Below are 12,031 nucleotides of genomic sequence, written 5' to 3'. Positions count from 1 at the left end.
TGTCCTGTCTAGCCACCAGATAAATGCCATAACCCATACCATGGGTTTTTCAGGAATGCATTGCGAAAGTAGTGCATTCCTGAAAAACCCATCGCATGACAATCTTATAACTCAAAGTTGTAGTTAGTGAGCCAAAAATTGACACCCATTTGTGGTAAAACGTCACCAAATCCTATTAAAATAGACATAATTACTGCAGTAGTTAACATTAGTCATCATGACAAGGTAGTCCTTCATTAATTAGTTTGTAATACTGCATGGCTGTGTATATGAACTCCTCATCCAGCTCTTTCATAGCCATTACATGCTGTACACTTAGAGTGGGTTTCTTCTGGGTGCCCTTATTGCCCCACCATCCAAAGACACCGTGTTTTAGGTGATTTGATGACTCTAAATTGTCTTTCATGTGTGACTACGTCCTTGTGTACGTGCTTTGCTTCTGCCACTGTGCATAAAGCCAAGCTCTATGTCTAACCCTGTCAGAACATAAACAGGATATGCAGCAATAACCTTACTTATACAAAAAATTGGGACATAAAATGCTTGGGAAAAAAAAGAAAATAAGCATGATTATAATATATTGTGATTACTAGTATTCGTATTACTAACAATAAAACATAAGCAATATAAACAGAATACACGGAAGCGTAAAGATGTTTCAGATAATTGACGACTCTGAATTGCCATGTGTGTATTATATTGCTGCGCTATATAGGTGGGTGAATGACGGTAGGAAGTTGTGCAGTGCATTTTAGTTAACTTGGGGGGGAAAAAAGCATCAGCTAAATACTAGTTGATCATTGTAAGCTGCTTCAGAGAAATGCATCTGCTAAATAAATGTCAATGTGTCGTGCTGCCCAGCTGTCTTGAAGTGTGTGAAGGGTTAACCAAGTTCTTCTAAATGCCTTAAGTCGAAGTAGGATAATAAAATGAAACTCCTCGTAACGTCAGATTATCATAGCTGGAGTGGTGATGCATCTCGGTGGATGGCTTGCATGTCGGGAGCATGCCCAGGTGAAAGTCTGTGTCGAAAGACAAGGCTCAGCTCCAGTACTCCTGTGAGGGTGTGTGTAGGTATGTTGTGTGCACAGAGCACCCATTGGCAGGCAGGCAGAAGGCATGTCTCCTATACGTGCATCTGCGCTTGCCTCCTGGTGTGTTGTCAAGACAGAGTGGTTCCAACCCAGGACACAACCAACCATGAAAGTATGAAGAAGTTCCCAGTCCCCTTGTAGTTTATCAACACCTTTCCTTCTCGCTGCTGACACCCATTGTCATGACCCCTTGGATGAACCCCTCCTCTAGGTTTGGAGTAGAGCGGGAGTCTCAGCTGTGAGGGAAGAACTATAAGAAGCATTGTAGTGCTGCAATCCATTAAACCTTCAGCTGTAATTAACAATGCTAATGTTTTTGTGTTTTGCCACAGCTGAAAGGTGGACGAGTTATACGATGGCACTACCAAACCGTAACTAGCTGGTTTTTGTGTGGTGCTTGGCGATCTGTGCAGTCTTACCTTAGCAGACTTTCTTTCAATGGGGCTGAAAGAACTACAATTTAAATTTCAACTTCAAATGAAATTCAATTTTAATAATCATTTTTTGAGATGCTGCGTAATGGAGATCCCTCAGTTGACAATCCATTTCCGAAAACGATGCAAACGTCAATTTTGTTCTGTGTATGTTGCGTTCATTCGTTTTTTTATTCGAAATTGAAAAACAAAATGTAAATTACGATGCCTTCATTCATTTTTTTATTTAATATTGAAAGCAGAAAAATGGCTCTTTATTGTTTGAGCACACGCAAAAAAGAAAAGGACTTTAATTTTCTTTTCGTTTAATCATACAAAGTGTAGAAATCGAAATCTCACAATACCAAATACAATGAATTCCCTAAAGTGCACAATATTTCCAATCTAACAAGTAGCCGAACCTAGAACGGGTGGCACAGTGGCACAGAAGACTGCTGCTGTCTCACAGTGCCTGAGTTGTGAGAGGACATGGGTTCAGACCCCGCTCAGTCTCTGGAGTTTGCATGTCCTCCCCATGTCTGCGTGGGTTTCCTCCCACAGTCCAAAGACATGCTGTTCAGGTTGACCAGTAGTGTGTGTGTGAGTGACAGAGAGAGTGTGTTCCACTGATTTGTGGATGAGTGACCCAGTGTAAGTAGTGTATCTATCAGTGTAAGTCACCTTGGTGAATAAGCTGTGTGGGCTGATAACACTGCATTGAGTTCATTGGAAGTTGGTTTAGAGTAAAGCCTCTGCTAAATACATGTAATGTGACCCAGAACTTCACGGTGCTTTTAACATCTGTACTTAATTAGTAGTAAAATTCTTAAGTAGTGGCACCTAAAAAAAATCCTACCAATTTTTCTCTGTGGACATGTCATCCTCCCTTACTGTCACGGTCTTGTTGCTTTTGAAAAGCCCCTAGTGATCCATATTAACTTGTAAATAACTCTGAGCGAAGCCAGCATGCAGGTTGTTCAAGAATACCACAAAACAAAATAACTCAGTCAAAAAATGAGATGGCAAGAAACTATAAACGAGACATATTTTAAACATTCTACATTTTGAACAGAAAATGGTTCCCAAACATAGTTAATTCATAATGTTTTTTTAAAAGGAATGAATGCATCGTAATTTGCATTTTGTTTTTCAATGTCAAATCAAAAAGCGAATGAATGCAACGTACACGGACCACGATGAATGAAACGTACTGCCACTAGCCAGCTAGAGCACAAACCAGTTTCGTATATCGAGGACCTATTTCCCATCATTTTAAATGGGGAAAATAATGCTTTCCCAGCCCATCCAAAACCTCAAACACAAAAGAAGTGTTTTACAGAACACTGTGAAATGCTATCGACCCATGATTTCAGCACAAAACACTTGCATGTACTGGTCTGGAGTATTTCTCATTTTTTAATTCATCAGTTTGCCACAGGATGAGCGATAAACTAAGCGGATGAACTGAAAATGTGACGTTTGTTATGAATAACCTTCTAAAACTGCTCACTGTTGCAAAAATATGCACGCTTAGCTGAAAAACGGCTAAACTTTCTCTGCTAGTTGCTGTGGCCTTTCTGCAGTCATTTAATCAAAAACGCTCTATACAAACACGAGACTTTCAGTTTTGCAAGTGCTTTGGATCAATTTCATTTCACTGGTTATTTTTTTAATATGCCAAGAGTTGTTACAATGGAATTTCAGATAAAGTAAGTTTGTAAATCGAGACATTCCCGTACTTAAGTTGTTCTCCATCAGTGTCAGTTTTACACAAAGATTTGTTGCATCCATGTCTTTAGTGAATTCTTGCACGTATATCAGAGAATAGCAGGAGCCAGCTGTGTGCAAGTTCTGCTGGATGCTTTGACATCCTGGTTTAAGGTCTTTGTCTTCATCCCTCAATTCTTTCCTCTTTAGCACTTCCTTCCCTTGGCTCACACCTGGCTCTCTATCGCTGTCCTGTTGCATCATTGTTGCACCTTATCACCACCCCTCTTCAAAAACACACTAGGCGTACTGAAATGATTTTGTCATGTGTGGTGTAAAAGTACCTGGGGGTAGGTCATACAGAGCGGTTATACCACTCTCAGGCAGTCTAGACCAGCTGTCTGCACTATTCGTTTCAGTTGCATCTCTCTGGAATATGGCTTCTGTTAAGGGCACTAACCACCAGGCTCTGAACAGTCTCTACAGAAGCATACTTGGCAAATTTGACCCCATCGTAGATATTTGGCAACAGAACACACGGTTGTTTGTTCTGAACCATGCCGTACAGTGAATGCCAGAAGGGGTCAATATGGTCCTTTGTCCGTAAAGTCTGATCCATAGGATCAATTTAACTGGAAATTTAAATCAAACTCTCAGCTTCACTAGAAAATTATTACTGTATATTGCAAGTTCTGCACTAATGAATTGTAAATGTGTTTCTGAGTCTCTAGCTGTTGATGGAGTGACATTTATTTAGCTGTGGTTAAAGCTCACATTGATACATATATCTGAATTAAACCGGCTGTAACATTTCGTGCTCTGGATGGTGTGGTAATTTCCATCTATTCTGCCGCCGCTCATCCATTCTGCTTCCTGTAATGCTGCTGTCTTTCTGGGTTGTTTCGCTCCTTTGGAGCAGAATATTAAGTTTCCCATTCAGCCGCTTGTCTGCTCAGCTGTCGTTACTCTAAGCACTTTGGGCACATAAAAGGGAGTTTAGTTATTGACCTGGGTGGTTTCTTCAGCCATCTTCTTTTGCCGTACTTCTTATAAGGCATACGTGTTCATGTTTTACTGTGCAAGCCACCGTATGGGCCTTATTACAGCCTGCAGTTGCTACACCCTAATCCTAGTCCTAACCGTAAGGGTTGAAGCCTACAGCATTGGTTTTGATTTGCAGCTGCAGATCCAGTCTAGCCAGAGCTGCCCCTTTTACCCACTGCATGTCTTGCGCTGGTGGCTGGTTGGTTGGGGGAGGGAGCCACCATGGCACCCCATGATTTCAAAGCTGGAAAGAAAATCCCCCAAGCGCTCGTCAGTGTATAAATCAGCATCTCAAACCACCAAGGAAACAAGTGAAATCGAATCCACATGACTTCTCAACCTGTTCCGTCAGTGTAATAAATGTCCCTGAGCAGCAGATTTTGATTTCACTACACTCCAGGCATAGTCGACTGTCTCCACCCAGAGGCGGGCTCCTGATTGCCACTTGGGACTGCAGGTTGTCGTTTTTTACGATGCTGCTGTTATCACTGTTCTAAGGAAAGTCTGAAATTACTGTGTGTTCGGTAAAATAAATGGTATACAGGCAGTCCCCGGACTACGAATGAGTTCCATGTCCTCAGTCTGTCTTTAAGTCGGATTTGTACGTAAGCTGGAACAGTTGGGTGTCTAATGTCAGTCAGTCACATGTTTGTTTTACTATATAGTACATTGTGTACCTTTCTGTGCATAAAAAAAAATTAAAGAAACACTTCTGGATACACTAAAACAACTTTAATACTACAAAGTAGTAGTAATAATAATACAATGTGATGATGATAACTGTACCTACATTATTTATAACAGACTGACATAGAAAGAAATAATAAATGTTACTACTGTCATGATGAACAGAGAATATGGAGGAGGCTGGACCCAAGTGCATGATTGTTTATTCAGAATCAAAGGACTAGACGAGTTCTCGTGGTCGGGGATGGGCAAATGGTTGGTCGATTGGTGAACTAAGAGAGACCAGGAGCCAAAATTGTGGTCGAGGGACAAGGCGGGCGGTCGTTACCAAGGACTGGGGAATGATGAGGGACAGGCCTTGGAAGAGCAAAGCGAGGTAGGTTTGAGAACATAGAGGAGAGTGTGTCTAGTGAGATTCCCTAACTGAGAAGTGTCTTTTATAGCCGAGTGCTCCGACTGAAGTTTGTGGTTGAAGTGCGAGGCGTGGTCGTGACAGCTATAGGATTTATAATAGAGAGAATGTATGTGTGCACACATGCCAAACATTAGAGAAACTTTAAAACATCTGCTTTTCCAGTGTTGGTTGGCATTTCACCTTTTTCCGATCGCTTTATTAATTTCCACTGTAGTTTCAGTTGTGATCATTTTCCTTTTCTTTGCATCACATTTACTCTTTGGTTGCCATGGTTAGGAGGGTAAAAACAAAAAACCTGAAGCCAAATACAGTAAGACACAAGACACTGAACAGCAATATGATCCGACCGAAAAGAAGGAAGTCTTCGTTCTACCTCAGTCTCGTGCTGACAAACTGTAATGTGAAATATGAAATGTAAATCAAATATAACTTGACTTTTGAATATAATAGGCTTAATTATGAAGTTTTTATTTCATTGTTACTTAAAGGTGACAAATTAAACTTCTGGTCTGTAAGAGGGTTATTCGTAACTGGCTTATACATAAGTCGTACGTTCGTATCCCGGGGACTGCTTGTATATGTATTTCTTACGTACAATTTCTTGCACAGTGCAGAAGACAAATACAGTAGCTCTCAGCAAATGGCACTTTACAAGATGTGTATTTTAATCCTTAAACAGGAGTGACCTACTTCATCCTCTGTCTACATACAGCCCCCCTTGGGTGATGGGCAGCGTACCATAAAGGCATGCCGAAAGCAAAGTTAAATCCTGCAGAAAACAGTTATATTAAGTATGTATTGTTCTCCTTAAGCCTGTGAGGCAGATGAACTCGTCATTTTCCCAGCACTCCAGAAAACAGCGTTTCTTGCTGCTGTTGCTCCTGTAGCTGTTTTAGTTTGTCCCATAGCCCTCTGTGTGGGCCACCAGGGAAGGGGATTAGGGCTCTTTTGCGGCCCTCCGCTGTCCCCCTTGCACTGGCCTGCTGTTCACAGTTGGATGACAGAGGGCATCTTCCTGGGCCCATGTGTTCCAGCATGGCTGGCAGCTCCAGATAAAGCACCAGGTTGAGTAGCTGCTGAAATGGAGCTGTGCCCAAAGTAATGATCTATTGGCTGTCAGGCTGCAAATGGTAGGCTGTGGGCCGTGCCTATGCCTGCTCTGTCTGCACAGATGGCAACTGCCCAGTGTTGTGTTTTTTTTTTTTTTTTTTTTTTTTGCCTCTGACCTCTTTCTGCTCTTACATGGGAACTTCTTGCTTTGACAGTTTCAGCTCAGAGCTTAGCCTTGAGTTCACAGGTATAGATCTTTTGTAGTCAGTCTTTGAGCTACAGTTGGCTGCTATTGGTGTGGCTTATCTACTCTTGAGTGGGTGTGATTTGGGACTATGAGCGTGGCATATGATTTGTTGCGGTGTGGCTAGTAACCATGGAAGTGGCTTCTGTGATCTATAATAGCAATGCATATTGCTGATTGAAATTCAGAGATGTGGTTAATGGACACCATAGGTCTGGTCCATATATTTATGCATACTTTTTTGTAAACGTGGTCTATTCAGCATCTGCAAGTTTACCCAAGAATCTGTGTATTCCGTTTAAACCTACATATTTAAGAGTTGTAATCTGTCGTCATCTTGCCTAGCTAAAGAGTACTCAGGTGCAGTTCATTGGGTCTTCAGCTGTGATGGATGAAGGCTCTTCAGTTGTCGTTGACAGAGAGCTGCTGCCATTGCTGTAAATAACAGAAGCTCGCTGCATTTGTGACCCCAGTTTTCTTTTCACAGGCCCACGATGGGCTTCTTGGAACCTGGGCGTGTTCATCTGCATTCGGTGTGCTGGGATCCACCGCAACCTTGGAGTGCACATATCACGTGTCAAATCTGTGAACCTGGACCAGTGGACCCCCGAACAGATCCAGGTAAATGCACTGACTCTCAGTCTTGGACTAAGTACCCACTTTTTTTTTTTTAAACGACAGGAGTGTTAAGGGTACTTTTGAAAATGCTTTAAAATGGGTACATTTAAAAAGATTTATGTTAAGGGATATTACTGTTTTTACCTGGGTTAGCTTTCCAGATAGTGTCTGTGTCAGACATACCAGAAGACTCGCTTGTATCAACTGCAAAGATGACATTGAGCATCTTAAGTGTATGTTTTCAGCACAGTTGAATGTCAGGCATATTTCTTGTCTTGCATTTATTACTTTATCTAAGGAATCGCACACTAAAAATTGCATAGATCATGCTGTCTGTTAATAATGCTTCAGTGGAAGAAGTCTGTCCACAGTGTTTTAACTTTGCAAAGCCTGTCTTTGACCCCAGTCTTCTGAATACATCAGTCGTCTCAACTGCTCTCTCTCTGTGTGTGTGTGTGTGTGTGTGTGTGTGTGTGTGTGTGTGTGTGTGTGTGTGTGTGTGTGTGTGTGTGTGTGTTTTCCCTCTTCCTTTTCCAATAGAGAGTACAAGAAATGGGCAACACCCGGGCCAGGCAGCTGTATGAGGCAAACCTCCCGGAAAGCTTTAGACGACCTCAGACGGACCAGTATCCTTTAGTTTGTCCACCGACACACGTAACACTGTCAAAGGCTCTGAAGAATCCAGAGGTCATAGAGGTCCAAAACAGCTAGTCTTTCTCACTCTTTCTTGGAGTGTTCATGGTCCAATCCAGCCAGGCTGCTCCTTGCTGTGTCCGAGGCTTTGCAAGCAGTGCAGTGAGGCCGACAGATAAGTTCTTACTATACACATCTGTATGTTTTGCCTGCCCCCCCCCCCAACAATCTAAGATTGCATTTTTTGCTGGAGTGCAGACAGCCCCAGGTGTTGATTCCTCTTGGTTTCCCAATGCAGCTCCTCACCTGCCTTTCTCCTCAGGGCCTGTGCTGCGCTCAGATGAGTTCAAAGGTCCTTTTTCTAGCAGTGCAAATTTCAGTAATCCCAAGGTCACCATGGAAACATTGGTTTTGTAGGTTTGCGTAGCTGCTCAAGGGTTAGCTAATAGATCTCAGCTGAGCATGGCACTTAAAACAATCTTAATGTGAGCTCATTTTCTGAAAACTACAGGAGAGTGTTGTTGTACTTGGAAGGAAATACTAGAGTGCTTGTATAAACAGTAGCACATCTGTGGAAGCAAGGTCATCGGAAAAGCTCCAATGGAACTATCTCAGTGCAACAAAGAAAATCCCCCCAGCCATTCTGAGCGCAGGCAGCCCCTGCGGGGGTGCACAGCATCAGCTAGAAGAATGTGTTTGAGAAGTGCTCGCCTGAGCCTCCAGGTATAATTGCCTGTTGCAGGTACCATGGACTCCTGCAGTTCCATCTCCTGTTCTAGCCCTGGGAAACAATCCCTTCTGGCCCTGGCTGTGTGTCTACATTCCAGTTTTAAATATGATCAGTACTGGTCCTGAGATGGACTAAAAGATGTCATAAATGGTGGGAGGGGTGTTGGTTTTATGCCACCATTCTCCCCCCCCCCCCCCCTTTTTGAAGGTCCTGGTTTGAGTTCTCACAAACAACCCAATGGATTTTCTACCTGCTGGGATTCCAGCTCTCTGCATTCTTTCATATTCCTTGCTAAAAGGATGAATTTAATATGTACAGGTCTTCCAAATGGAGGCATATAAAATAACTTCCTTTACACTCCTTTTTCTCTCAGGTCTTTCAGTTTCTGAGAAACTAAGTTTAATAATAAAAAAAAAAAAAAAAAAAAAAAAAAAAAAAAAACCACCTCCGGAGTTGCTGGTTGGTGTCCAGCTTCAAAAGGTTCCAATGAAGGCACAAATAAGCGTGTGCTTAGGAAGAAGACACGCAGCCCCTGAACAGCGTCAAAGCAGCGTTACGGCAGCCACTTCTTAAGACTTGTGTAGCCTGAGGTTTCGGTTGTGGTTCAATGTTTGGATCCTAATTTGTTTCACTTTTTTCCTTCTTCGGCACAAACAGTAATTATTTCCTACTGTTCTTCCCCCGTTTCCTCGCATGTCCGCCTTCTGTATTGAATGTTGTTGCTGGAGGACTTCTCTGGTTCTGCGCCCCCCACCCCCCAGCCACACCACCACACTCTTCCAGTTATACATTTTTTAGTAGTTGTACAATGGTGCTGTGATTAAACTTTCATGGAAGTTCCAATCCAATAATGCCTGTGGAAAGAGCTGCTCGCAGCTGAGGGGGAGGGAGACTCATGAGCTCCCCACAAGCTGACCCCTCACCCTTCCTCCTCCTATATGTGCTTTCAGAACTTCACTGTGACTGCACTGTGTCACAGGTCACGCTGAAGTTCTGGTGTTGTGTGAACTTCACCAGCCCAGAGAGGCTGTCTGAAAGGCATGTAAGGTTACTGTAATGTGCTCACAGGCACTAAGAAGAGATTCTGGTCATCCTATGAAAGTGTCTTCATATATGATTGCCCCTTTTTTCACCTGTGGGATTTGGTGAAGAAACTGAAAACTGGTTGCCTGGGGACAGGACCTCTTGGCCGGTTTCCTAGGAGAGAGTGAATCCCAAAATCCCTCAGCCCTGTATTCAGACACATACTGTTGTTTTACCAGCTGTGTTCCATAGTCCCTTCCTCCCCTGATGCTCCTTGACTGGCTGGACAATTACATTCAAGTAGGATATTGCGAAAACTTATCCTCTCGCCCTTTCACTCTCCTTAACTTTACTTTCAGAGCAGTGGAGTTCTTCATCAGGGACAAGTACGAGAAGAAGAAGTACTACGACAAGAATGCTGTCAGCGGAAGCAATGTAGGTACTTTGCTGGAGGTGGGGTGTGCTCCACTATAGAGAGAAGTTTATCAAACATGGTCACAGTTCAGGACACATACTTGCAGCCTGCCAACTCACTGCAATTCATTTCTCATATGTTTGTGAATTGCAATTTCCCTGACCTTTCAAGGTGAAGGCAAATGGAGTCTGTCCAAACTGTCATTGGTAGGGTGTCCATTCAGCCTTGGAAATGTCCCCCATTGCCCCTCTAGTATTCTCTATAATGTTCTTGCACCTGTTGATGGCTCAGACATCCTTGTGAACATGAGAATGAAAACAAAATAGGAAAACTCATTCAGTCACCGAATGACAAGTTGTACGTCTGGGGAAAAAACATTGTTGGATAGTCCAGAGACCTAGCCACCCATTTTTGTCCACTGCAGAAAATGCATTTTACAGTGCATCTCCCAAACTGAAAATTTTTCAGTTTTGAGCCTTAATGCACCTTATAGTAGACATTCTGTGGTTTCAAGCAATACCACATGTTTTGGCGGTCGGACTTGGACAACTTTCTTGAAATCCCGGAAATATATGCAGACCTTTTTTTTTTTTTATTATTATTAAAATGTGTCCAAGGAGGATATACCGTGTGAAGAAGTACAAAGTGTATTAGTACCTGTCCAATTATGTGAATTCAGTTTCATAAATATTCATATTAATGACAGGTGGTCCCCCATTTATAATGGTTTGACTTGCTATTTTTTTTCCCAACTTTACAATGGTGAGCTGGCAATAGAAACCGTACTTCGAATTTTGATTTTTTCCTCCCCTGGGCAAGCGATACTCTCTCACGATGCTGGGCAGCGACAGCAATCTGCACTTCTCAGCCTATCATGCAGAGGTGTGTATTAAATGCATTTTTCGACTTATGATATTTTCGGCTTATGATGGGTTTCAGGGAACGTAACCCCATCGTAAATCGGGGACCACCTGTATGTGACATACCAAAATTTTTGCACCATCAGTCCGTAGTACAATACCACCAGTACAATCAGTAATCAATATCCATGCATGTGTTGAAAATGTAGACACGTTTTCTGAGACATGAAGGCCCAGATTCTGTTAGAACAACAGTGTTCTGTGAAAGTCACGTTGCTTGCATTTGAAATGGCAGTCTCCTCTCTGCCCTATAGCGGCACAGCAGGCGAGTAATTGGCCGCTCTGACTGTGCCCCCCTCCATGCTTGTGCTGTTTTCTCTCCTGGTAATGACAGCCCACTGCAACCCAATTAGGGAGCTGACACCAGGCACAGCACGAAGGCCAGGGAGATGTCACCCTGTTCGTTTCTGTGTAACAGTGGAAACGTGAAGCTGGTGTTGTGTGGTCTCTTCTGCTGAGGGTGTGGTGGGGTTCATTTCTCGCTAAGCTCAACGGGAATTCTTTGCTCAGTAAACGCACATTGTATTTTTATTGTGACTCTTCAGTGTGAGGATGTCTGGCACTTGTTGAAAAACTCCGCGTTACGAACACATCTAATATGCCGCAGTTTCCAAATGAGGCTGTGTTTGTCTTATCTGCTCTGTAACAGATTGGTGGCAGCGTGCTGCAGGCAGGGTCCTGGGGCATCTGCACCCAGCTGTGGTTAATTGTTTCATATACTCACTGTTGTACTAGTTGCATATTATCTGGAGGAGAATTCCATTTAAAATTTAAAAAAAAAAAAAATGTGTAGGAGAAATAATAGTGGCAGAGGAAATTCAACAAGGGTGAACTTTTTGTAACAAAGGAATGATAAGGCATAGTGGCTAGAGCAGTCACCTTGTAAATGAAGGACTTGGGTTCAAAACCCTACTTTCACAGCAGTGCTTTAGGATGAGTTACTTGAATTATTCTAGTGACTAAATTATTCTGCTATGTAAATTAGTATATCATTGCAAATGGCTTAGTATACAACCATACTGTAAGTCGCCTTGATGA

General features: G+C 42.7%; 1 protein-coding gene across 2 annotated transcripts in view; it reads left to right on the top strand.

Moving 5' to 3' along the window:
- smap1 (small ArfGAP 1) overlaps nt 1-12,031 on the top strand; it is a 51,977-nt gene that overhangs the window by 13,871 nt on the left and 26,075 nt on the right. For both annotated transcript variants that reach the window (XM_018750938.2, XM_018750937.2), the window contains exons 2-4: nt 7,142-7,275; nt 7,813-7,898; nt 10,018-10,093. In XM_018750938.2, coding sequence (XP_018606454.2) covers nt 7,142-7,275; nt 7,813-7,898; nt 10,018-10,093 — 296 coding nt within the window. The remainder of the gene's footprint in view (nt 1-7,141; nt 7,276-7,812; nt 7,899-10,017; nt 10,094-12,031) is intronic.

The sequence above is a fragment of the Scleropages formosus genome, chromosome 16 (assembly GCF_900964775.1).
Source record: "Scleropages formosus chromosome 16, fSclFor1.1, whole genome shotgun sequence".
NCBI lineage: Eukaryota > Metazoa > Chordata > Actinopteri > Osteoglossiformes > Osteoglossidae > Scleropages > Scleropages formosus.
Note: the sequence above shows the minus strand (reverse complement) of the source record. Positions and strands in the feature narration are given on the sequence as shown.